The 27,846-nt window shown below is 38.2% G+C and overlaps 2 protein-coding genes and 1 long non-coding RNA gene across 3 annotated transcripts; 1 reads left to right on the top strand and 2 right to left on the bottom strand.

Annotated features, from left to right (window-relative positions):
* Positions 1–488: 488 nt before the first annotated feature.
* LOC102924797 (olfactory receptor 10J3-like) lies at positions 489–7,013 on the top strand. Its single transcript, XM_006990558.3, has 2 exons — positions 489–917; positions 4,950–7,013. Exon 2 carries the CDS (start codon positions 5,165–5,167, stop codon positions 6,104–6,106), a length of 942 nt encoding a protein of 313 aa, XP_006990620.1. The 5' UTR covers positions 489–917; positions 4,950–5,164; the 3' UTR covers positions 6,107–7,013.
* Positions 7,014–11,606: 4,593 nt separating this feature from the next.
* LOC102924368 (high affinity immunoglobulin epsilon receptor subunit alpha) lies at positions 11,607–17,321 on the bottom strand. The gene is made up of 5 exons (XM_042257899.2): positions 17,185–17,321; positions 16,763–16,783; positions 15,327–15,578; positions 13,298–13,555; positions 11,607–11,988 (listed from the first exon to the last, which is right to left on the bottom strand). The coding sequence occupies exons 1-5, from the start codon at positions 17,237–17,239 to the stop codon at positions 11,837–11,839; spliced, it is 738 nt and encodes a 245-aa protein (XP_042113833.1). The 5' UTR covers positions 17,240–17,321; the 3' UTR covers positions 11,607–11,836.
* A 4,927-nt stretch (positions 17,322–22,248) lies between these two features.
* LOC143267834 (uncharacterized) lies at positions 22,249–26,852 on the bottom strand. The gene is made up of 3 exons (XR_013043411.1): positions 26,469–26,852; positions 24,381–24,540; positions 22,249–22,517 (listed from the first exon to the last, which is right to left on the bottom strand). It is a non-coding gene; the product is annotated as an uncharacterized LOC143267834 (long non-coding RNA).
* Positions 26,853–27,846: the final 994 nt, after the last annotated feature.

Consider the following 27,846-nt stretch of genomic DNA (forward strand, 5'->3'; position numbering starts at 1 on the left):
GGACAAGATTGATGATTCCACCTAGACACTTTAAACTGGCTTCAAGTGTCAAAGTATCATAAATCATCCCTTTGTATGTCTGATTGTAAAGATCCTTGCTCAAACTCTACTTGAAAGCTGCCTCTGCCCTCTTTTTAGAATACATCAAGACTTACTATCCCTTCGGTTGACATTGGCGAGATGGGCAGAGAACATAGCCTAGATCCCAACAAGACCCTGGCCCACTCCAAGATGGAAAATTAACTTTTTCACCATAGAGACAGTTCCTAAGAATCAACCAGCTCTCCTCTCCCAAGTGTGAGTATCAGAATCAGATAATGAACTGCCTCAGTAATGAGGTCTCAAGGCACTGTAGTGTTCATATCCTGCTTTTTTTTTCTTTCATTAATCATTGGGGAGTAAAAAGTGCTATTTGGGGGAAAGATACACAGGATACTGACAGAAGTTTAGTACTTTATTACCCTCCTCTCATCTATTGTTGCTGCTTTGTGATCTACAGACAAGCTCACTGTGGGTAGGACTAGAAAATCTGAAGGAACTTAGAATTTCTTTGGCTCTAGTTTTGGATGGATGACTGGCATTGTTTCTCTCCTCTGAAGTAGCCACTTTTAGGTGTGGCTTCTTGGAGATTTGTCAGAGTGCCAACCATCAGGGGTTCCTAAAACATCAGTAACTCCATGACAAAGCTCTGTTTATTAGGTAAAATATAATTGTTTGTGATACGTAATTTAAAGTTAACTAACTGGTAGGTTTTAAATAATTTTAAAAAGAGCCGCAACAAAAACCTTGGGAAACATTTTGTATCTGTTAGTAAGAAATCTATAATATATTATTATAGATAATAAAAATTTCAGAATGATGGATGGGACTCAAGCTTGAACACAATTCTCTAGAAGATTTAAGAAGCTAACTACCTGGTGAGTCTTTCTTTGCTTTCTGTTTAGGGGGAACATTTACAAGAGTCACTCAGTTGGCACATATCCACCCTGGGGACAGTCTATAGACAGAGAACATGGCCTCTCATACAGCCTATGTAGACCTATCTGGAAATGCAGATGAACATATTGTATAATATGATAAAGAGGGAATAAAATACTTGAAGGGCTTTGCATTAAGTCTGATATCCAAAGCAGTTCAAGAATGGAAGCTTCATGAGTGCAAAGACCATCCTGATCATTTTTCTCTTCCGCTATCACTGTCCTTATACTTTTCCACCACTGAATACACTGTACTATCAAAGACATGGTTTTCCTGAGGATAACCAAGCCAAGTCTGATCTCAGCAAACTGAAATGCAAAGGGGGTTGTTGAAGCCTTCAGAAAGTACAACAATAAATTGGTTCCCTTCTCTAAAATAATATAAACAGTACATTCACCCAGAATTTGTCCAGAGACAAGACTTTGTACCACCTTTTATGCCATCTACCTGATAGAAAAGAAAGGCAATAGAGAGCCCTCTAGACTACAGCATCCTCTGAACATTGTGCTTTCCACCCAATCCTCACTCCCCGCTTCACCATTTCTCATCTTGTCCTCCTTCCTTACATATCCAAGGGCTGGATGAGCAGCGCCACTCTTTTTTTTTTTTAATTTTTATTTTTATTTTTTGACACAGGGTTTCTCTGTGTAGCTTTGCGCCTTTCCTGGATCTCACTTTGTAGACCAGGCTGATCTCGAACTCATAGAGATCCTCCTGCCTCTGCCTCCCAAAGTGCTGGGATTAAAGGTGTGTGCCACCACTGCCCAAAGTGAACATGCGTTAGCTGAGAATCAAACCCAGGTGAACTGCTTGGAAGGCAGCTATGCTCACACTATACCACCAATGCAATGCTGCAGCTCCACTCTTGTCAAGGTCTCTAATCTACCTACCCTTCTCTCTTAGAGAGGCACGTACATAATGACAACAGGAGAGAAATGTTTAGACTGTTAATAACTTTGAATAAGTGGACTGGAGAAGGAAGTAAAAATATTCCAGGCCATGAGCATAAAACTACAGGTCTGGAAAAAAAAATGCCTTTTATTCACTGAAATGAGATTAAGTTCTAATAATAATAAGCATGAATTTCAGTGTATACAGGTATAATGGAAACCTATTCTAAAGGAGTCGCCTCCAAATTATCAGTTGCATACCAGACAAAAATCCCAATGAAACTGCCTACTGCTCCTAGTTGCACTAGTTGGGTGAGCAGCCACTATGACCTCAGGAAGAAGTAAAATTTTGGCCATCATAAACGGACTATTAGAACCAAAACTGAAAATTGTGTTTTACCTAATTCATATCCGTGTTGGGACAGTTCGTATAGCTATTTGTGATTCTGCTTGATACACTGCAAAAAAGATTTCAAAGGAGAATGAAAAGGGGGAATTAGAAAATTTATAAAATCAGGTTTGAAGTATTCAAAGAATCGTTTACAATACAGAGAGTTATGATTGAATTTAAACTGGCTAAGTTGTCAAACAGAAAGGAATAACTACTAATAAAATTACTATTTATTATGGGCTTCCTGTTTGTCAAGTACCAGATCAAATTCTTCACCTGCATTAAACCTGTTTAATTCATGGCAGCCCTGTGCTTTATTACTATAATCAGTTTGCAGGTGAATTTTGAACATTGTGGTTAAAAGTTTGAAGTGATTGAAGGAATTTATGCAAGGGTGCCCAACAAGTAGTTTTTTCATGAAAACATGATTACAGCATTCAGGTAGAAGTGTGGACAATGATTAACTCAACTGAAATGTGTGAAATGGATATAGAAACAATTGCAGTGATTCAGGGGAGGATGATGAGCATCAAGTGCTGGGTGCTGGTGGGAAGTAGGAAGAAGAGGGAAGACAGGTGTATTTCAGAAAACTATGCCTTTAGGGCAGTATGTAAGGGAAGAGAAGCAATTCAATGGCCTCTCAACTTTCTGGATGGAAGTAAAGGCTAAATTTGGTAAAGATGGGAGGGTATTTCTACCCTATTATAGTCTTCTGTTCCAATTTCACCTTGGGGAAGACAAAAGGTAGATGGTCCAGTTTCTTTTCTTCCCTAACATTGTATGGGATGTACATAAGTAAAGTAAATCAGAGGATTTCAGTTCCTTCTTTGTTTAAATGAATTTTCTCATTTTTTTCCACATAGGGAAGCCCATTCTCCCTTTGTCAAAGATCCTCAGCTCATTTTATCCATTTTCCTTCCTTTAGCTAGAATTCTAGGAAGTAGCAGAATGCACGTATTGAAACACTCTGAAGCCATTTCCATGATGTCAGAGAAAAGTTGTTCCAGGTTTTGTAGGATAACTCGCCAGTGGCTTTTCTACTTTTTATGATCTTTGAGGATGACATGGGTAGGTAGATGCTGGGCCTAAGGAGGCAATGGCTAAGACTAGACCTAGTTCTGAGGTGGTTCTGAGGTGGAGAATGCCTTCTAGCGAATGTACCTAGCACTGGGTATTGGATGGTGAAATGTAGAAAGAGTATTAGTTTCACACATCTTTATTTTTGTCTTTATCTTTTACTAAACCACTGGTCTTTTTTTTTCCAGATAGAGTTTGTCACATTCAGTATCATACTTGCTTTTAACCTAGATCCAGTTCTCTAGTGGTCAAGTAGTTGTTTATTTAGAAATAGTTTTATTTCATTTTTTATTTCTGTGTGTATGTACATGAATGAGCACATGTGTGCATGTGTCATGTACACATGCACATGATGGTGTACATTGTAGACACCAAAGGACAACTTCTGGGAGTTCTACCATGAGGATACTGGGACCAAATCTTCAGACTTGAAATTTCATCACTGGGTCATCTTGCTGGCATTGTTTCTTTATTTTTTAAGGCAATTATCCTGAAGCATACTTGATACACAATAAACAATGAATATTGAACAAATATAGCAGTTAAGTGTGAAAAAAGACACATCCATGAGCTTCAAACATTCCCTAGAGGCTCTTGATGCTCTATTGTGTGTTCTACCCTCTCAAAATGTTTAAAATTTATAGCACAATGTTATTAACATAACCATTATGCTATATAGAAAAATCTTAAAAAGTAATTCACATTACATGCTGAAATGTTATAGTTGTTGAACAATTCCCCATTTCTCTACTCTGGCTACTGATAATTACTGATATTGCTAATTTAGTCTATATTATTTTGAATACTTAAGTAACTCACACAAATTGTCCACCTGTCTTGCTTGTTTCACTTGCATGACATACTCTAGATGAATCCTCATTACTATAAATTTCAGAATTCCTTCCTTTCAGAATGAACTATACCCTATTACAGAATGCTTTTTTTTTGAGACAGGGTTTTTCTGTGTAGACCTGGCTGTCCTGGAACTGACTCTGTAGACCAAGTTGGCCTTGAACTCAGAGATCAGCTTGCCTCTGCCTCCCAAGTGCTAGGATTAAAGATGTGCTCCACCACCAACCGGATTCAAATGTCAATTTTCTTTAGCCTCCCTTGTTTTTTTTTTGTCTGGATTGTTTCTCTAAGTTGGCTATTGTGTATAGCACTATAATAAAATATGAAAGTAAAGGTAACACTTTAGGGTTGTGATTTAATATAAGTAAGCATACAAAAAGTTATTTAACATGACAAGTTATTTGAAAAATAAAATTAAAATATATAATTAGATGTCACATCCTAAAAGTTAAGATGTATATAAAATAAATTATAAGCATGTATAAATTTGTGAATAATAATAAATATTATTAATATATAAAAGTGTTAAAAATATTTGAATGAATGGAAACCATGTGCACTGTTGATGGAATATAAACAAAGCAAAATCACTGTTGAAAACAGTGGAGGAAATTCCATGAAAGTTAAAATAGGACTAACATGTGACTTACTAATAACTATATAATCAAGAAACTGAAGCTAGGCTATTTCTACAAATCTCTTTTAATTTTGATCTACTTGGTTTTTTGTCTCCATCTGTGCTCCCAATCCCATGGTCCTAGCTTAAGGATTCTACATTCTCAAAGGAAAGGTAGCACAAAGAGGAAGACTGAGCAGTTCTCCAATAGCTGAGCCTTGAGACTCTGGGGTCTCCAGTCTTACCCAGGGTAGACACATTTGTTACTGAAGGCCTTGGTCCAGCTGACTCTGGTTTGTGTTTGCCTCATCAGAGCTTTTCTTCCCTTTGTCCAGCTCCCTGAAGTATACACTAGTCTCAATGTTAAAGTCAAATGCAACTTTTGTAACAGAGTTCCTCTTTGAAGGTTTCTCTAGCTTTGGTTGGCAGCACAGGCTTGCCTTTTTTGCTGTTTTTCTAACATTGTACTTTCTGACTCTGTCTGGCAACATGATCATTGTGACTATTATTCACCTGGATCATCATCTCCATACTCCCATGTACTTCTTCCTGGCCGTATTGTCCATCTCTGACACCTGCTATACTGTGACCATTATACCACGGATGCTTTCTGACCTCCTCAATCCATACCACACAATTGCTTTCCGAGACTGTGTGGCCCAGATCTTCTTTTATCTAACTTTTGGCATCAACAATTGTTTCCTACTCATGGTCATGGGATATGACCGTTATGTGGCCATCTGCAACCCCCTAAGGTATTCAGTCATCATGGGTAGGAAGGCTTGTGTCCACTTGTCATCTGGGTCACTGGGAACTGGCCTGGGCATGGCTATTGTCCAGGTTACATCAGTGTTTAGCCTGCCCTTCTGTGATGGCTTTATTATTCCCCACTTCTTCTGTGATGTGAGACCCCTGCTGAAGCTGGCCTGCGCAGATACCACTATCAATGAGATTATCAACTTCGTTGTCAGTGTCTGTGTCCTCATTTTACCTATGGTTGTGGTCTTCATCTCCTACGTTGTGATCATCTCCACCATCCTTAAGATCGCCTCCGCCGAAGGTCGGAAGAAGGCCTTTGCCACCTGTGCCTCCCACCTCACTGTGGTCATCATCCACTATGGCTGTACTGCAATCATTTACCTGAAGCCTAAGTCCCAGAGCTTGCTGGGGCAGGACAGACTCATCACAGTAACCTACACTCTTATCACCCCTCTACTGAACCCTTTAGTTTACAGCCTGCGGAATAAGGAGGTCAAAGACGCCCTACGCAGAGCCATATGGCAAAAGCCACTTCCTTCTTAATCAGGCTCCTTTGTGAACTCAATTCCTTCAGTTTGTGAATGTGCACGTATTGTAAGTTGTTTCTGATAATGCCTTTACTTATGGTATCAGGAAGACCAGAATACGCTAATGGTGAATCATCTAGAGGCTTCCTTCTATGCTATCAGAATTCTCAGTGCTCTGCTATAGAGGAATGAGATGAGGGTTTTTATGTACTTAGGAGAATTAGAATTAAAAACTATAAACATGGGTTACTTATAGCCAGAGTCTTGACAAGTTTTTAATTGAAAGCTTTGGTCCAACTATGCATGTCATGGTTTGACTAATACCTTTTCACTTCCCTGCCAAACTCCTTTAAACCTAGACCTTCTTCAATGCCAGAGGCAAACTGCTTTGTGTATAGACCTGTTCACGTGTGCATATGGCTACTCTCCATGAGAATAATTTGAATTGCAGTCATGTGTCACACAGTCACCTTTAAGCCAATGATAGACTTCATATATAATGGCAGAAAGCATATAGCTTATATTATACAATGGGCTGGTACTATGTGTGATGTGTAGCTACACTATATGATATTGATACAATGACAAATTTGCTTACAAATTATTTCTCAGACTCGATCCTCACTGGTAGGATGTACAAGACTGTATCCACTCAAATTTATTAAAACACTAAGTCCATCAATTGTCTAAATGTGATATGTATCAGTTCTGGAAACAAGCCCAAAAAGACATGTTTGTTGTTGATAAGGCTGCTGGTATAGTCAGTATTCAAACACATACCTTTATGTCAAAGACTTTCTTATTTTCTTTTTCATGAATATCACATTAATACTGAGTGATGACTTGGGGATTTTTAAGAGACTTGAAGTATGTCTTTGAAGTGGATGGTATTATAGAGGTAAGAAAGTAAAACAGCACCAGCCACAAAGAATACAGGTGTGGGCTATCTACAATCCTATAATGCATACTTGAGAAAATTCAGACCCAGAAGAAGACCATACTGACAAGGTTAGCTTTGTCCATCCTTTCAATGTTGGAATAAAGAAAATGAGTATAGAAGGGGGCCGGTAGATATCACTGTAAAAGAACATCAGATCCATTGTTTGACAGTAGCGGAGCACACTCATGGAAATGAACAATCTGTAATTTTAAATTAGCATGTGTCATTTTGTAAAAAAAAAAAAAAAAAAAAAAAAAAAAAAAGACTAGAATATGAAGTCTGTACAGGGAAGGAATGTGGAGTGCTATGTCTTCCCTCAGTGTCCAGATTTCCAGAAATAGTGAAGCCATTTCCTTTCTGTGGAGTTGGTTAAAAGACAATTTTTAAAAAATAGCTTAGCAATTCTGTTGACTCAAGTTAAATAAAGATATGAAGTATGCTGGTATGATGAGCAGTAGAACAGACATCACATGTCTGAAGATGAATTTGCCAAAGGCTGATGTACACCTCCAGATCGTACACTTCAGGATCCACACATGAACTCTCTGGGTAACCTAGAACCCTGGAGTGAGACTCTCAGTGAGTCCTCTTTGGAAGCATCCTTGCTAAGGATCTGCATCGTGTTTTTATCATGTTTGGGGAATATGCTGCCTCCAACGGTTTGTCTATTCTATGGTGTCTCCTCTCTATGGTGATTATGGAGAGCTGTCTTGGGTCCAGAGCTGTCATCTGTGAGATGGTTTAGAGTTTTTGCTGTGACTGTTTCACATTTCAGGTTTTCTCTTTCAACCCTGCTTCTTTCACCTGAGCAGAGGTGTAGGTGATGCATTCAAGCCTCTGTCATGGATTCTATTTGCTGTGCTCACCAATCTGCAGCTGCGTTTTAGAATTGCATTTCTAGAACAGTTGGCATTTGTGGAAAATACGATTTTTAGCCCTAACTTATTCTAGTACAGGTGGATGAGATCTTTTCTTTCAGTTTTAAAATATATTTTTGTTACAAGTGCTGTTATATCTACTATGACACAATGATTTTAAAATTTTGTTAAATAAATATCTGAGGTTTTTTTCTGTCTGAATTTTCTATAATTTCAGATTCTTTTCATCCTGACTCCACATTGCAGAGGGGCTTTTGCCCATTGTCTATGCTGTATTGAATATCAACGAGACTGACAGTACACCTATACCTTTTCAGTTCTGAAAATGGAAGAATTTGGATGTTGCAAACAGCATATGCAGGTGAATTTGATAGTAATTTTGAGAGCATTGAGGGGGGAAAGCTTTAGAGTGGGAATACTGTGACAATTGAAGCACCAGATGCGGACATGAAATTGCTAAGTAACTGTCCAGACCTGGGCAGGTGATCTAAGACAGGAAGACAGACTCTGATGTCATCCATAGACTTGGCTGTCTTGGGGCCTTCTTCCCTTCACAGCAGGAAACTGCATCTCCAGGTTTAGAGAGATGCCCCTCTGTTTTTCATTTCCCATTTGATGAAGAGAAGTTCACCTTTCGTCTAAGGACTTAATTTCCAAACAGTCTCTCCTGATATATCTTTTGTCTAAATCTTTATTCTGGTGGTGTCCTTGGAATTTATCTTCCAATATCACAAGCCAGGAGATGCTCATCTGTTTTCCCATCCTCTAAGTATCAGAAACTCATAAGGATTTGTGATTATCTATTTTGAGGGAGCAAATGTTGCTTTATGCTCTGTCCTGGACCAATTTAGTATAGATCAGAGGTGACCAAGGAGGACAAACAGGTAAATCAAGAAAGGAAATTTCCTAACTAACCTGAATAACGTACTCACTCTTTGACATAGATCAAATACTTCACATATATTTTAAAAAGGCACTGGGATATATTTTAATCCCAGCACTCAGGAGGCAGAGGCAGGTGGATCTCTATTAGTTAGAGGCCAGCCTGGCCTACAGAGTGAGATCCAGGATAGACACCAAAACTACCCAGAGAAACTCTGCCTTAAAAAACAAACAAAAAAAAAAAAAGAATCTTTTAGAAAGAGTATAATTTGGGCACCACTAACTATTAGAATATTAACCCAATTTCCTAAGTTACTTCTGGAATAGGATATGAATGACCATGAAAGTTAAAGAAATAAAACAGAAATAGCAGACACAGATCTGAAATTAACCGGGAATTTATATATGACAAGGAGCACACCAAAGTAGTGACAGATCTAGGTGCCCAGTGATGGAGCATGAAAGAAAATTCAGCCTGGCACTGGTGGGAAATGACTTCTGAGCCTCTGAGCCTAGATGATCACTACATGCAAAGTGAGTGGCAGTGTCTGAGACAAGGGAGACTCTAGAAACCACCTTGTCAAATCCCTTCTCATACAGGAAAAACAGAATCTCAAAGATTAGCCAGTCGCCTGGCCCAGTCCATCACTCAGTGAGAAGCAGCTTGGACTTCCATCCCTCTGCTCTGTCCATGGCCCTCCCAAGCTTGACTGGGGATGGAGGGAGGCAAACAAACGGTGACATTCAGGAACCTAGATATTCCCTCAGATGTCTCTCAAGCTGATCAAGCCTGGGAATTTCTGCCCACATCAAGCATCTCTCAGTTCTAACTCTGAGTATTTGGCATCACAACCAAGTCTGAGATAAAGGAGGGGCTTCCTGTGTAGTTCAATGCCAAGGACAATGACATAGTAGGGAACTCTGTAGAGCAATGTGTCTTGACTGTGTATATTGGCAACACTGTGGTCTGAAGGCTTTATACTGAAATAAGCCTTGGGCAGGAAGCAGAGAAAGTTTCCCAGAAAATCACCCAGGAGTTTCCAGTAGGGACTTTTCCCTGCAGAATCTCTTCTGCATTCACCACACCTATTTACATGAACCCATGTGGCAGGAATGTAGTCATCCCTTACCATATGAAATGAGGAGAATATTGGGGAGGAGGATGAGGAAGTTCACATAATATATCTGTATGTCTACCTTTTAAAAAGGCTGAAGCAATTACTATGTATATTCCACTGACACTTCTTGAGGAAATAAAAATTCCAGGCCTATCAGTCTTTACAAATTACACTCAAAGCTTTTCTTACAATGTCAGTAGGTGTAGAGTCTAGGCAAACTTAAGCCCTCTGCTCTCATACGCCATCATAAGCTCCAGTCCAGCACTGACAGCATGGACTCTGTCCCTTCGAGTTTTCCTTAAGCCCCAACTCATTGTCTGCATGAAGAGGAGCAGGAGCTGAGTTAGACATGATGCCTATCTTCATTCCTATTTTAGAAATGAAACACTTGACTCATAAATACATAAGCAGAGTTTCTGATATCATAAACCTAGGAAGTAAAAGAATAAAGATTTTGATCCATGTCATAATGTGTAGTTTGGCCCTAATAATGGATATCTTTGCAGGAAAGAAACTTAATCCAATTTACACTCTGAGGCAGACCCAGGCCTTCAACAAATGATTTGGTAACAAAATGAAAGAGATAGAACACAAACCTATTTCCCTTACCCAAGAACTGATTAGGTCCTATACCAGTGTTTCTCAACCTTCCTAATGCTCCAACCATTTAACAGAGTTCCTCATGTTGTGATGAACCCCAACCATAAAATTATTTTCATTGCTACTTCATAACTATTATTTTGCTACTGTTATGAAGAGTAAGTATCTGGTATGCAGGTTATGTTTTCATTGTTACAAATGACCCAAAGGGATCATGATCCACAGGTTGAGAACTACTGTGTGGGATTATAAACAGTGTTTATCATTTGCTGGATTTCTCAAAAGTCATTTGCTTTGTTCCTCTATGAAGATATGATACAAATTGCAACTGTAAGATTGGTTAATCTGATATGACTGAATTGATCAACTATGAATCCTGTTGTTCGAATCTTAAATGGTCTTATAATAAAAACCTGGAGCAAGATATTGGGGTGAAAGCTGAAAGATCAGAGAGGCAGAGCAGCCAGCCACTAGTTCTTACCTCTACAAAATCCTCAGCCGAAAGAGAGTGAGTTCCTGTTTCCTCATACCTTACATACCTTTCTCTGCCCAGACATCACTTCCTGGTATCAAAGGTGTGTGTGATTTCCAGTACTGGGATGAAAGGTGTACATCACCACTGCCTGGCTCTGTTTCCAGTGTGGCCTCAAACTCACAGACTTCCAAATGGATCTCTGCCTCCCGAGTGATAGGATTAAGCGTGTGTGGCACTGTCTGGCTTCTATGTCTAATCTAGTGGCTGGTTCTGTCCTCTAATCCTCAAGACAAACTTTATTTGGTTACAAAGTATATCACCACAGAACTTCCCATGCCTTGAAGTCATCTCAACTTTTATCAAGAGTCAAAAGCTCCTAGCAATCGAAGGCAGAACACAAAACCTTGCCAACATCACCAGTATCCTACCATGTCTTCTGTGCTACCTACCTCCTTCTTATGATGACCAGGAAAGGTTATTTTAAATTTGTGCCCTCATGGGTCTTTCTTCTAGATGAAAACAAACAATCTCTAAAGGTACCATGCCACATGATTCCACACTTGCTTTATTCAAATTGTGCTTCTCTTTTACAAACACAAATAAAGGATTCAACTCATTCTTTAACTTATTAAACCAGTGTTTATTGATCATTTACTATTACATGTTATTTAGCCAGCTGCAGATGGTTTAATGAAGCATTAATGCAAATCCCGAGGCACAGATTTTCCTATAGATAATGTGAGTGCCCTTTGACAGTTGAGAAACTATTGAGGACTGTGGAAAACTAATGTTAAGAATTCTTTCTCCAACAATGGCATCAGTTCCTTTATGTGTCTAGGTTAGGAGTTAAGTTTCAAGGTTTGTTGCATTTTCCTGTCTTCCGAATCTTCATGAGTAGTTTGAACTGTTTCTGGGTGGAGAACAATAACACCGTGTCCACAGCAAACAGAATTGCCACCAGAAATGGGACAATTAACTGTAGCCAACGATACTTGGTTTTGTAAACTAGAATGAAACATAGAAACAGCATTTATACAATTCAGATTAGAAACTGAAAGGGGGGATTCAGAGATACATCTTCTTGAAGAGGGACACGAGCATGATTCCCCACCCTTAGCCTGATGGGGTATTCAGGAACAGAGAGAAAACACCCAGGATACTAGGTTCCACAGTCTGCTCTCTAGATCACTGCAGAGGGATAAATGTTTCACAACAATCCCTATCTAGCTATTTCTTCTAGTCAGTGAAAGCCATGGAAACATGATGCCAGTAGTTGATGATTTGAAAGTACAAAAGAACACATCATAGAACCAGGGGTAATTAAACATCAGTGCTGGGGATACTGTGAATGTGTTGCTCTGATTGATTGATAAATAAAATGCTGATTGGCCAATAGCATTTTGGCAGGAAGTATAGTATAAGTGGGATAAGCAGAGAATTCTGGGAAGAAGAAGGCTGAGTCAGGAGTCATCAGCCACAGACCTAAGAAGCATGATGTGAAAGTACTGGTAAGCCACAAGCCACATGGCAACTTATAGATTGATAGAAATGGGTTCATTTAAGATATAAGAACTGGATAGCAAGAAGCCTGAGCCATTAGGCCAAACAGTTTAAATAAAATTATTGTCTGTGTGTTTATTTGGGTCTGAGTGGCTGCAGGCCTGGGTGGGACTGGAGATAAGTCCAGCAACACATCAGAAGTATAATTCAAACTTTGGCCAACTTGCTTTTTTATAGATAAGTACAAGCATGCCAAGATAAAGCAAAATCTCCTCCTTCAAAGGCAAGCATTTAAAAGTTCCCCTCTTTTATGACATTTGGTAAGAGTGGCTTGTCTTATGAGCCATAGAGGCAGCCACCTGCCTGCCCTCTGCGGGCTCACTCTCATCCTCCAGGACCTGCACACACAGCTCACTGAGGGATTGGTTTCCTTCCCCGTCATCTTCAGCTAATATGGACTCTCCAAGCTCTTTGTATCCTTGCTTCCTCCAGGTTCCCAAACCACTTCCAATCTCATAGATATAAACACTCTTCTTAGGAGCAAGAGATAATTTTTAAATGCTAATTGTAGCACAGGACTTGACAGCTTATAAAGCCATTTGACAAAACTATCTCATTAATCCTTATAAAATTTCATTTTGTGCATAGGTATTACCATCAGCATTTAGCAAATAAGGACTCTACTATGGCAATATGTTCTGGGTCTCCTTCTTCCAAGACAGTCACAGATTCCCTTGTACTAACTTTAAACACAGGCTCATATGGCCACTTTCTCTGTCCATGCTATGGACTATTTTGTTCTAGATCAACTTACCTTTTATTACAGTAATTCTGAGTTTCTCAGATGTGTAGTTCAGTCGGCGAAGAAATCCACTACAGTAATAGGTGCCGCTGTCATTAAGTTTGGCATTTCTAATGGAGATTTTGGGGGTCTCATAAGTGTACTTGAAAGCAAGGTCATCCTTATAGTAGATCACCTTGCGGAGAGTCCAGTTATTCCAGCCATGGCATCTGATGTCAAAGGACTTATTGTATAATACCATATCAGCAGAAGTCTGAAGGAGCAGCCAATCTGAAGAGTATTCATTACATTATGGTTAATATAGACTTAATAATTGATAAGCATCCTGAGGAAGGGGATGGGGAGAGAGTAGCAGAGAAACAGATCCACAGACAGGTAAAGGGTGTCCATGAAATCCATGTTTTGGTTCATAAGATCAATTAGAAAATAAAGACAAAATAATATGTATAATCGGAAATCTATGCCAGTGAATCTTTTCTCCCTTTGAAAAGTCAACCAGGAATCATAAAGTGTCTTTGTACTCTACTGCTGAGCCCACATGTGGAAAGAACAAAGACCAGAATTCCCTTCAGATTTTTCTAGCTGGATCTAGTTAAGAGGAAGCAGATAGACATACTCCTCCAAAAATATTTGAACTTAGGGGGATTATTTTTTGTCCTCTCTTTCTTCACAGAGGCTTCTCAGTTATGTTAATTATAGTAGGCCAAAATATTTCCTTAAAATATGTACATGAATTTTAACTACTATTTTAATTTTTATTTTCTGTCACCTTCCCTAACTGGACCTGTGTGTGAAGAGACTGTATCTGGTTCTGTTTTGTCAGTAGTACCTAACACAGTGTGTAGGAGTTTGTAGATACTCAGCGCTTGTTTGTCAATAATGATTCAGCAAGTTCAAAGAATCATGTTCTATGGTTAAAGCCATTTTTAAGAATTGTAAAACATAGCTGGGCGTTGGTGGCGCACGCCTTTAATCCCAGCACTCGGGAGGCAGAGCCAGGTGGATCTCTGTGAGTTCGAGGCCAGCCTGGGCTACCAAGTGAGCTCCAGGAAAGGCACAAAGCTACACAGAGAAACCCTGTATCGAAAAACCAAAAAAAAAAAAAAAAAAAAAAGAATTGTAAAACATTCATAAATGGAGGGTTTTGAATGAGAACATATCTTACTTGTGCAAGCATGTTGTATTTAAGAAAAAAACCTTTGAGGACTTCTCTAAATTCTACTACCAGGAAATAAATGACTATTCTATATGGTTTAGTTTATACTTGGAATTGGTTTATAGATGTTAAAACCTATGTTTTCACTCAAGAAAAAAATAATGTCTAACTTTCCCATTTGAAAGATAGTTTGCTCATTCAACATTTATTGATACCTAGATATGTTGTATTAGGTTTTGACAGTAAAAGAGTAATAAATAAGCAATATTTGTTGTAACAAAATAAACAATAGAATTGTTTTTAGTAGCAGAGAAGGACATGAAGAACATGTAGAGGCATCGTTCATGGCCCACAGATTGTTCAGAGAAAATCTTTACTCAAACATTATGATCCAAGTATACATACACAGCTCCTTGCAGTGTCCATATGCCTATCATGTCATTTGATCACAAAATGCATGTCTACATCTAGGTAAAATAGAAGAAACAGAGCAGAGGAATAATATTGATCACTGAATAGACTACTGAGAGAGAGAATGTAAGGAGATGTGCCAAAGAAAAGACACTGAGATGTCTTGAGTGAGAAGCCCTAAATCTCTTAAAATAAACTACATTCCTGCCAGCTTCTAGTGCAGTGGTTCTCAACCTGTGGGTCATGACTCCCCTGGTGGTCAGATGACCCTTTCACAAGGGTTGCCTCAGACAATTGGAAAACACAGATATTTACATTATGATTCATAACAGTAGCAAAATTTTATGGTTGTGGGGTTACCACAGCATGAGGAACTATATTAAAGGGTTGCAGCATTAGGAAGGTTGTGAACCACTGTTCTAGTGGGTCCTTCTTCATGTGAAAGATATATATTCCTATATGCCTAGAACATACCTCTCGTCACTTCCAAGTACACAGGTTTACTCTTGGAAAATCCTTGGTTCTGACATATATATTTTCCACTGTCCTGAATAGTGGCACTCACAATGTCCCAATGTGAAGTTGTTATGGTAGAGATGATGCCGTTGTGGAACCATTTAGTAGAGTTCTCTTGAAGATTGTTCCCATTGCATATAAGAGTCACTTTCTCTCCTGTAAATATTCTAATCCACGGTGGGTTCAACGTCACAACAGATTTCTGAGTGGCTTAAAGAATGTAAAATTGTGAAAATAAAGAAATTTTAAGTCATTGAAAGTTATCCAGTCTCAAAAGTCCAAACATGTCAACAGTCAAACAATGGTTCATCTTGCTAGTAACAAGACTCGGACATGATGTCTAGAAAACAAATAAAGAATGAAGTAAATAGTGATATGATCTCAGAGAGCAGCCAGTCCAGGCATGAAGATAGGGTTCACACACACAAGAAGTTTGGAAACAAGCTAAGTAATTTATTATATGATGTCATAACCTACTCTAATCCTCTGAACTTGAATATCAGTACCCATAAATATAAATTGCAATCTTTTTTAGGCATGGATAATACTTGATACAACCAATCATTGCTTATCATAATGGTTGGTATATAGTTAGTGTTTGCTAAATAATTGTTAAATGGTTGAATGTAGAAATAAAGGATAAATGTTAAAACCTCAGTTTCATTAAAATATATCAGGAACAACTGTCAACCATTTCAGATTATATCAAGCACTGGTATATTTTAGTATACAATGTAAATAAATTACATTAATTAAAATAAAAACATATAATAGCCTTGATAAACTATGAATTCTAAATTTTTTAACTATTTAATTGTGAATATATGCAGTGAGAAATGTTTTCAATTTTCAAGGTTTCATGAAAAGGACCAAGAGCATATCAGCCTTGGATGACTTCCAGGAGTAAGGAGATATGGTGAAAATTTAAATAGAAGCTAAAGAGCAGCTTGTGGTGATGACAAAGGTTGATATAGTCAATGAACATTATATTCAGACCCAAGGAACTTAGGATAAAACCAAGTTTTTGTTGGTTGTGCAACCTCCAGTAAGTGATGTTGTAATCTGAATTGCAGGAGTTCTCAATTACAAAATACCAATAATGATAGTAATATGCAAGTTGGATGAGTGTATGTTAAAGGCCTAGAAGAGAGGCTGACATCAGAGCAGACATGGCTGTTGGCTTAAGCAGAAGAGGAGGCAACTTGAGAGGGGAAAATGGTATGTGGGAAACTCTGGGGCTGGGAATAAATGATGGGGAAGAGGTGGATCTAAAAAGCAGACTTTCTGGGAAGAGGAAAAGTCAGAACTATAAAAAAAAAAAAAACAAGATGGATACAGACAGAGGAAGAGAGCAATGTCCAGATACACTGAGGGAATAAAGACAAACAACTCACCCGTCAGCATGACACCCAGAGCTGCAAAATCAATAAAGGGTAAGTTAGCATCTACCTCCAGTTTTCCTGGATGCAAGAAGATTGTGATCTGTGTGGGAATGAGACCCACATCCATAAAGTTTTAATAATCAGTGGGGAGAAGGAACTGCATTCTTTCTTTATCCTCCTCTATTGGTATCTGTCTTGTACTCTAAAAGATGTCAGAGGACTGAAAAGATCTAAGCAATTAGCCTGGTTTCCCACTGAGTGATATACTCAGGACAGTTTTCTCTGCTCCTCTCTACTGCATAGTGTCAGGAAATGCCCCCACGGTTTGCATAAGTGCTGCAAAGTCACCAAAATAACATCAATGTCCCCATCCTGATGGTCTCTAGATGAATTTTGGTCCCTCAAGGTGGAAAGTAATGTGAATCTGTACTTACAGATAAACAGCAGTGGTAGCCACAGCTGGGTAGACCCTCCATTGGCAGGAGCCATCGCCTCTGTGCCGTCAGGTGCTAACTGCCGGAGAGCTCTAACTATGGCTTCAGAAATAGGCTTGAAACCAAAAAGGAGAAGGAAATGTTTTCTGCATCGTATCTGGTTAACTAATCAGCTATGCCTGGGCTTGGCTTTCTCCAGAGATAATAATAGTGTTGTGCCAAATTTGGCAATTTTATAGTCACCCATTTGTTCTCATTGTACCTTCAGCAGTACACCTAGAATCTGGTGGGTGAGCACCATGGATCTAAGCAGAGCCACAGGCCTCCTTGAGGTGCCATTCAGTGCACAAGTATTTGGTTTGCAACTTAGAAACATGGGTATAAAGGACTGCAGAATAAAATGAGTACTTACAGAATCCCTTGGTACCAGTCCCTGGGTTAAATATAGCCGATACTGTTCACACACACACACAAAAAAAAATATGAGTTAAATATTACTGTCTAAATTTATTAGATTTTATTACAATCTATATTTTATTGATGGGAAAATAGAAAGGTTAGGTAATCTGTGTTATCATGCCACCTATTAAATGGAAAATTTGGGGTTTAAACATGTAAAAATGTAACACTGGAATCAATCTCTCAGCCTCTATGATGTTCTATCTAAGAACACTCCAGATCATGGAGAACAATAGGTGAAATGCTTTGAGGTTCCTCTCAATTACAGATCCTCTCCTACTTAATCTCTTACTCATTTGCTTAGTCTGAGAGTCTCCATCTGATTCACTGTGATCTACTATCTGATTGGTTCTTTGGAGATAGTCTCAGAGGCTCTTCCTCTGCTGGGTCCTGATATGGTTCACGACAAGGGAGGTAGATGTGAACCCTCACTTAGGGGACTGGGGCTTCTTAATTTTAGTTACATCTCAGCTTCAGTCAACTTACATTTTATGATCACTGAACATGAACAGGGTTTCTCCTTTAAATGAGTACTAATTCTTTTTTTTTTTTCATTAAGGCTGCTCTGACTAATTTACTGGTTTCTTTCAGTTCAGATTAAGATCTGATACTACTGATGATCCTGGAGATGATGACAAAAATGAATATATATATTTTTTCAGCTACAAAGTTTTTTTTCTATTTGCCAAGGCTCTAGAATAGGTGGTAACCATATGCTTAAGCACATCTCGCTCTTGGATGGTGGATACCAAGTCAGTGTAGAGCAGTGTGTGTCGATCCCCATCTTTCCAGGGCAAAACAGAAGGACTCTGCAACTGGATCTACCTTGTCCTGTATCCATGAGTCTGTTTTCCCATATCACCCATTAATAAATTGATATATATTCATATAAAAAGGCACATCTCTCAGTTGAAGTGGTTGGGACACTATGTATCATGCTTTACTCACCCTCCAAGATGATTGAAGTCTACTGAATTAAACATGTAATTGTGCTGCATGGTTATATTTCCAAAATTCCAGCTTTCCATGGAATTAGGGAATATAGTCTGATATTGAACATGATTCTAGAACATGCAATTATGTACTGTTTTAGTGAAAAAGCTTTAATAGAGCAGTTAGTGGTTTTTTTTCATTTAATTTTTTATTTAAAAAATTTAAATTATTTGATCATATCTGTACACATACCCTAAAACTAATTCTAGAGTTTCTCTTCGTGTTCCTTCCCAACTCCCTGTCTTCTTTGACTTTTAGTTTTTGAAAACTGCATGTTGCTGGTATTTACAGAGAAGAGGTTAAATACCCATAATGACTATGTAGTTGGGTTCTACTTATAAGCTAGGAACAGTGATATCTAGACCAATGGCTTCATTATAAGATCTAATAAGAAATCTTGCATGTAAAACACATTGCACAGCTACTAGCATGTGAAATATGTTTAATAAATGTATAATCTTCAATTTATTAGTATTATTTGCTAAATAATTGTAATAGAAATATTTATTTGGGCTGGGTTAAGGCAATAGGAAATCTATATAAGATACTTTCTTCAATAACTGGTATCTCATGGCAGTGAACTTTGAGCAATCTCAGTTCTCTCTAGAGTGATGAGAAAAAAGCAGGATCAGTAAGAAAGTTTCATTTGGAGAGAAACCAAGGAGGAATGAAGAAGGGTTTTAGCTTGTGGTGCTGGGAGGGTAATGTTTAAATTCATAGACTTTGGAGAGTCAGATTATGCTTCATACATTGATGAGACTTTGTTGAGGAATTTGTGGGATCCTCTTTCCAAGGATAGGGGGCCTTCAGGAAAACTGACTGAATTGCTGTCACTTTACTGTGGCTCACACGGCTTCTACAAGGGCTTTCACTGAAGTCCACACACTGTCCAAACAGCTCCTACTTACGTGAGGGAGCAGGAGTGAGCTCCCTGAGAGGTGCTTGCTTAGTCTGAAGAGGATGGGTTTGTCAGTGAGATCATTTTTATTTGCTTCACCATCTATAGCTTGCACTTAAGTGTCCAACAGTGAGATGAAGAAGGTGCTTTAGATGCAGCAACAAACAGCAGAAAAACAGCAGGTTCAACCAAAGGAATTCATTGAAACTTAAAAACAAATTATAGTATTTTTTTTACTAAACAACTAGCCATATAAACATCAGAAAGAATTAACCATACACTTATTTCCAGAGCATATTCCTAAAATGAGCAAACAAACAAGACAAAACCTCAGAAGTTGGGAAGGAACACGAAGAGAAATAAAAAAAATCACCAAGATTAAGCAAAAGCTTCACTTACCATGCTTAATATAGATTTGAATACATTTTAACTTTATTTTCAAAATGTCCTCCAAATTTATTTTATATACACTGTCTGGATGGTGTAGCTGCTCATTTCATGTACTCATTTTATCTTCATTAAGAACATGTGTTTTGAGGCACAGGGGAATTTTTAATACATAGAAATTTGAAATTATATTTTAAAGTAATTGCTTTCCTTTGTAGTTATTATTATTGTGAGCATGCATTTGAAAACACTATTCTGGAAGGGATCAATAAGCTCAGGACAGCAAATAATCTAAGAAACCCTTCTTGCCTTGTAAGGTTTTTGACAGTTAAATAGTGGAATCAAAAAAGAGGAAAGAATGTGTGCTTAACAAAATGAATACAGTATATAGAATCTCACTTCTTACCGCAGGATTTTTGAATCAGAGAACATATGTGATTAATTCATAATAGCATCTCATGCCCAGATTTAAACCTGTTGCCAGTTCCCGGAAGACTTAATCTGTATTTCACTCTGTGAAGTAGACATAAAACTCTAATGGCCCTGCATAAACGATGGGATTTTTGTTCTGTGAGGTGTCCTTGAAGCTGGAGTCAGAGTGAGGAGCTTTTAACAGGAACTTTATTGCCTTGCAACATGTCTGAAAGAGAAGCATCAGAACTGAGCCTACTCATGCCAGCTTCTTCCAAAATCATGAAACAGAAGGGCCAATGTGCTGGCTTACTCCGTATGTTCGGTAAAACCAATGTCTATATAATATTGGATATGAACTGTTAAAAAGACAGTATCACTGTCTCCTCATGGTATATGTATCTCATAAATAGCATACTCTCTAATCATCAGGACAAGGCTAAGTATGCAACACATCTTATCAATTTTGTCCCTGCTACCAATTCTATGTGGTTGGTAAAGAGGAAATTACATCATAGAGAGGTTAGGCAGTTTGTTGAAGGACTTGCAGTTGCCAAACAAATACTTAGGATTTGAATTCAGGCAATTTGGCAGGAGAGTGTACATGCATAACCAGACAGAAAGAAGTATTGATTTAATCAACACATAGAGATTGAGTGCCTGAGGATTTGTCATATCTACTTAAAAACTCCCTAGATTGGCCAGAGCTCATCACCCACAGACTGGATATCATCGATCTAGTTCTTCCATTTCTTGTTTTACACATTCCTTTCCTCACTCCAAGGTATGGTTTATCAGTCCATAGCCATACAATATCGTTACCATGGTGACATTTTAATTGTATTCATCTATAATTTATTTAAAGGTTTTTTTTTTTGTGTGTGTGTGTGTGTGTGTGTGAGTGTCTTGTGTGTATGTGCATTCATGTGGAGGTGCCTGTGGAAGCCAGAAGAGGGTGTTGAATCACCTGAAACTAGAATTACAGGGGACTGTGAGCTACAACATGGGTACTAAGAACTATAGTCCAGTCCTATGAAAGCAGTAAGTGCTCTAAACCACTGAACCATCTTGTCAACACCTCATAATCATTTCTAGATTTTTAGGGCAAGAGAGCATGCATCTGCCTTGTCTTGCTTCTGTCACCTTAAACAGGAGTCTGCTCAAGAAAGAACATTCAGTGGTGAGTGCTAGCTACCTGATGATTTTTTGCACTCAAGTCAGTGGCCTTGATACTTTTCACTTCTTGTCTTGACCAGAATGGTTACTTACTTTTGGTTCAAAAAAAAATCTGAAAAAAAAATGGAAACTCCTGGTACTCACACAGTAAATACCACTTAGAAAGAGATAAAGATAGGGGATTGTACAAGCTTTGGCTTGGGCACAGATAAAGATTATTAACCCAGGAAAAGAAAAATGAGACTTTAAGAAATAATATCAAGTATGTTTCCTTCCCTTCTCTATTTGAAGACGAATTTCTCTCTAGTTAGAAAGGAAGAATTGAGTGGAAATTTTCACAGAGATAGTATTCAAAGAGAGACTAGATGGAATACATGTATTTGACACCTGATGTTTTAACAACAAAATACTGTCATTCAACCTAAAGGTAATCATAAGCAGATATTAAAATTAATAGAATTGAAGTGATACGCTATAGACTATCTATACTGTTTATACTGTCATACCAGATATACCAATTGAATGTTGTTAGTGAAAGCCAAATGATTAAAAGATATGTGATTCTTTTCTGGGTGCAAATGAAAACTCAATAGACTGAGAAAAAACTTTTCTAACCAGTGTTACAATGTTTGGGTACTACCTAATCCATAAAATGAAAAGAAAAGTCAGAGGTTCCATACATTTTTTTTTCCAGAGCTGAACAAAACACAAAGCATACTCTGTGCATGTAGGGTGGGCATGTATGATTTTTAAGTTGCCTGTCTTTGGGATATATAAACAGGCACTCACTTTGTGGATGAGGTATCTTGTGGCATTCTATAGCTGTGGGAAGAATCTGAACCATGGGGGAGTTCTAAAGCACACTGACTATAAGCTTTGCCTATGAACATCATTTCTAGCCAAGAGACCCAAAGGGATTCAGACTTACTTTCCTGTCTTCCTATTGATGCAGATTCAGAGTGACTTTGCACAGAACACTCAGATGAGGGAGAACTGTATTATAAGCCTGCTGAGGAAGAGGCACAGGGGATGCAGTGGTGGAGAATGGTTATTAAAATACTAAAATATTACATTAGGTTGTTTAATTTTAAAAAAAAATTACTTGTACATATTTCAAAGAAATTAGAAGTCTGGTACGTGAATAGACTCTTAAGCTTGATTCTCAGCTCAGACCCCTTATTCACTATGTGAATATCTTCAAGGTACCAAATTACCTCATGCTTCTGATGCCTCACTTATGAAATACAGGTAGTGGTGGTACCTGCCTTAAGGGCATTTGTGATTGTTAAATGAGTTAATATAGTGAAGTGCTTAGCACAGAGTGTGGCTGATACTGCATCTATTAACAGCATCTATTACAAATATGATGAGTGCTTTGTACAAAGTTTTTGCTGTTAGAGAAGCGAGAACTAGGTGAAAGTTTCCCCAGAAACAAAATCTGAATAGGGAATAGTCTCCAAATGTATTTCCTGCACCTGATGTTTTATTGACATAACACTAGCATTCTGAGCTAATGGTGACTCTATCATTAGACTCTAGTAACACTTAGGAGTACTGCCCTCACTCTAGAGAAACAGTTCTTACATCACTCTGCAGGCTTGAAAGGATAGGGCAGGAGCCAGAGGTCATTGCCAGGTGTGGCTCCAAATAGAATTTCCCATTTTTGCAGTCAGCCCCTGGCCAAATGTAGTGTGAGCTGGGGGATATTTTATGCTTACTTACAGAACCAAAACATGGAAACAGTCTTCTCTTAAAGGAATCCCTTTAAGATAAGGACAAGAGGTCTTGGCACAGCCCAAAGCATTTGCATTTTAATAGGTGAATTGTGAATCCTAATCTTCCAGAATTGTGGATTCACTGTACTGTGACCAGTGAGTTTCTAGAAGTGAAGCTAGCTATGATTTGGGGTTGGGGAAAATTGGAGAGAACTCTAAATGGTGGCTCACGATGTAATCTCAGCACCCAGGAATCAGAAGTCGGGGGATTGCTGCACTCTTAAGGGCAGCCTGGGATATAAAGTAAGACTGTCTCAAACAGAGACAAAAGCAAGGACTAGGGCTGGAGAAACAGAGAATGTCTGCCTTTCAAGCATGAGGACTGGAGCTTGATCATCAGCATCCATGTAGAAGCTGGGCACAACGGCACCCTCCTTTAACCCCAGGGATGGCAGGTGGGCACAAAAGACCACTGAGACTGACTAAATGGCTTGATAAATCAGCAGGGTTCATGTTCTATTAAAGACTGTCTGCAAAAATAAAGGGAGCATAGTGGAACACTGACCTCTGGTCTCCCCATAGCATACACTCACATGCACACCACACACACACACACACACACACACACACACACACACCTGCACCTACACATGAACACATACACGCGAAACAGGTATATGCATCACACATATACAAAAAAAGAAGGAAAGATCTGTAGAAAGCCTTGGGGAGAGTGTGTGTGTGTGTGTGTGTGTGTGTGTGTGTGTGTGTGTGTGTGTGTGTTGGTGATTGTTTATCTCAATAACAAGTATAAGGGAGATATTTGTGGAAAAAGTGGGCAGCCAAACCCTGTAATACCAAAGGCACCAGGGCTGCCTTTCATGCTAAGACCTGCCCTGCTTCTGGACATCATTTTGAATTTTATACTTATTTATCTTGACTTTGGCAAATAAATGGAAAAGCAGTTTTTGCATTTTCTCGTATATACCTGGTTTAACAGAAACTAAACTGCCATGAGTACAGAAGGAAGAGTACTATTTCCCTTTTTTGGAACAGCATCCTTCAATCTTTATGTTTCAAAGAATGAGATCATCAACAGCCGCAATGGTCAGTATACATGTGTCTCATGCATGTTAGGTTCTGTGTTTATTACTTACTCATCACAGTTCCACTTTCTTATAAAGTTTTCTCTTTTCATTACTTCCTCATATTAAAGTCCAGAGTTTCTCTGATTTTAAAGTATATCTCTGTGTAGGTAGTACACAGAGGTAGACCCAGCTTTGGGGTCCTGCAGTTATGTAATTTAGGGATCTCTTCCTAAAAACATAGAAAATAATGAATATAATATTAGCTATTCTTATTTGACTACTTATTGGAAACAATAAGTAGTCAATAAACTTCAATATATTAAATAAACCTCAACATACTAAAAAGGGCAAAATTTGGCAACGCAAACACAAAATCCAGAAAAATTAATTTGTTGTTGCTCATATAAACTCTTTTATGGTATTTTTCTTTTTCTACGTGTCTTTCCTACATATTGTTTGATCTTGCTTTATTGGAGAGTAATATTCTAATATCACTTCGGTAGGGAAGCTAAAAGTATAATTCATTCCCCTAGCATCATTGATCAGTGTTTATTTTCCATTATTGCAGCTGGAGTGCATGGCAAATGCAATTTCAACATGTGATATTATTGTTTGTAGTGCTGTGGGCTTATGCTCACAAACGCAGGCATTCTGAGGCTTCTGGATGCTTGATTCCAATCACAACAGCCAAAAACATTATAATGTATTTGTAATCTTCTATTCTGTTTTAATTGAATAAGTTCTTTGCGGGGAGAATCTTATATTTTTATTAGACATCAAAACAACTCAAATCTTCTGCTAATGAAATTAGACATATCTGAGACCTATGAATTTTTTTAAAGATTAGCTTCTCAGGCCAGATATTTCACCCTTGTCTTTCCTTCTCTGTTCACAGATTTGTACCCCAGCATTGGCAGATACACGACTCTGCAGTGTGAAGTTCAGCTTTCCACCTCTGTGCTGTGAAACTAAGAGAGTCAGTTCTTGGGGAAGGGTTTTCCTGGGACTCACATCTACGCTAGGATGGACTAGAGTAGATTACTACACTGGAAAGTTGCTTAAACCATCTATTACACCTACTCAGAGTTAAGTAGTTCCTCAGCTAACGTTCTCCTTACCTGAAGCCCAGAACAACCCTCAGCTACTCTCCTGTCAGCAGCAGGAAGGGAACTATGATGGGGAGAAGTCTGAACGGGAAAGACAGTGTTTATGAATGATAGTGGCCAAGATACTGTGAAGAGCTGTGTGAAGGGCTGGCTCCACAGCCTGTGGTACTGAAGGGAGATCCGTTAATCAGCAGGCCCAAGCGGGAGGTCAGAGGCCACTGGGGGAATGCCCTTGGAGGGGATGTCGTGTCCAAGGACCCTGCTTTTCCTCTCTCTTTGTTTTTCTAGCAGCTCCTCTGGCCTGCATGCTTGCTGGGACAGTCTTCCTTATCACAGGCCCAAAGGCAACAGGGTCAACTGACTAAAACCTCATGAACTATGAGCAAAATAAAAGTTTCATATTTTTCAATTATGATTACCCAGGCATTTTTAAAAACAAGAACATAAAGTTGATTAACACAAATGTCTTAATTTTGTAAATTTTATAAAAATAAAAGATTTATTTAAGGCCTTTGTGAGGTCTTGTAAGTCGGCAGACATGAGGTCTGACTTTCATTAACCTTACCGTTACTATCTAGTAGTCAGTTTATACTCTATAGATGTCATATCAGAGCATCAAAGGGGATGTTGTAAAGTGGATGACAGCAAACAGGGCCTATTGGGACTGAAAACCATTGGTCTGGGTTTGCAGGAAGGGACCCATTAAGAGAAATAAAACCCTGAACACAGTCTGCCCAGTGGAATTCTTCACAGCTTTGCCTTTTCCTCTTCCAAGACTATTAATGCCCACAGATAGTAGAAGTTCCAAAAAAAATCTTAAGTAGGGATCTGGCCCCAGAAGAAACTTGGGGTCTGACATGTGATTGGAACATTGTAATGCTTAACTATTGGAAATGGAGGCATTGTAAGAATATTCAGGATCTCTCCGTGGCCAGTTCTTTAAGGCCATGTTTCTCACAAGTAGGGATTGCCACTTTTAAAATGACAATATACACACGTTTTCACTGATAACAAAACAAAGGCATTGGTATAAATATTACAAATTCCTTACATGATTAGTTAATAAGTTACTGTTCTGCATTTTCATTTTTAACATAATTTCCATCTGGTGACTCCAATTGTCTTGTTGTACCTGTGCAGGAGCCTTTAGGCTGCTCAAAAAGAGACAAAACCCACCAGTAAGAGGCTCCAAAGATAAAACAGTACTCTTTATCATCACTAATACAAAATTATAGGAAAATATATGTAGAAAATCCTATCTCCATATGACCAAGGACCAATAATTAATCAGAAAAAATGCATAATAGTAAAAATAAAATATAAGATTATTTTTTTAATTTCTAAATTGGATTCATACTGCTATTTACTATATATTTCAGTAATGTCATAATATAGATATTTAAAAGAAGAAGAGAAGTATATTTAATTATCAAAGTTTGTCTCATTAAAGTTAGGATTTGAATATAACTTGTTGGTTAATTATTTGTTCTAATCTCATAAAAAGAGGAAACTGAGCTATGAGATTCAATGACACCGTTTTGTACACTACATTTTCCAAACAGGAAATCCCTGAATTTTAACCACCATGACTAAAGAAATGAGTTAAATATAGGCTCAGATTTGACCCTGATCTTTCTGCCATTCAACCCAGCACAGCATTTAGTTTCCATATAAGAATAATATTAATCATGCAAATACATTTTTATTCAGTATACATATTTATGTGGCAAACACATTGTTATCTGCTGATGATACATAAAGGAAATAGACAAGATCTTTTCCCTCTGTGGTGAATCATCTCTTACCTGACAAAAACGAAGACAACCAAAGGGGAACCTTTCAATGAGAATGACATGAAAGGAGGAGATAAGATGCACCACACCAAAAGCTGAGATGAGAACTTTTCCAATAGTGTGGAATTCAAAGTCCCCATTGCAGGAAAAACCATGGAGAGTTAGGAATTAAGAGCACAGTTAGATGGAAGCTTGACAACAGAGGCAAGAGCACGAAATGAGATGGAACTGAGAATGGATAGATTGTGAGTGCCTGAAGAACATGGCAGAGTCGAGTTTTCTTTGAAGGGTCATGAAAAGTTGTTAGACTGCTGAAAGCGGGAAAGTGTGTATGTCTATAGATATGAGTGTGCATGCATAAACATATAATGTCTTGATTAAAACTTTGGGAATGCTTTTAAATACGTATGGATGGTATATGTATATTTACATATGCCCACATTTATATGCATAGATATTGAAGTAGATATGCACATAGATATATCTGCAGTCAGATGTGTTATAGACTTTCAGTATCTTAGGAGGTTGTTAAAATATGATTTAATTGACAATAAAATATGATAATAAGTTGTCCTAGAGAGACGGTAGTGAAGGGTTCATGGGTCCAAGGTGGGTATTAAGAGGATTTACTGACAG

This window comes from Peromyscus maniculatus, chromosome 11 (genome assembly GCF_049852395.1).
Source record: "Peromyscus maniculatus bairdii isolate BWxNUB_F1_BW_parent chromosome 11, HU_Pman_BW_mat_3.1, whole genome shotgun sequence".
Lineage (NCBI taxonomy): Eukaryota > Metazoa > Chordata > Mammalia > Rodentia > Cricetidae > Peromyscus > Peromyscus maniculatus.

Excerpts from the sequence above, each read along its gene's own strand:
- LOC102924797 (XM_006990558.3), top strand. The coding sequence starts at position 5,165 with ATGTTAAAGTCAAATGCAACTTTTGTAACAGAGTTCCTCTTTGAAGGT.
- LOC102924368 (XM_042257899.2), bottom strand. The coding sequence starts at position 17,239 with ATGGCTCCTGCCAATGGAGGGTCTACCCAGCTGTGGCTACCACTGCTG. Across the intron at positions 16,784-17,184 it reads GCTACCACTGCTGTTTATCT|CTCTGGGTGTCATGCTGACG; the intron begins GTAAGTACAGAT and ends TTGATTTTGCAG. Across the intron at positions 13,556-15,326 it reads GTACTTGGAAGTGACGAGAG|ATTGGCTGCTCCTTCAGACT; the intron begins GTATGTTCTAGG and ends AATACTCTTCAG.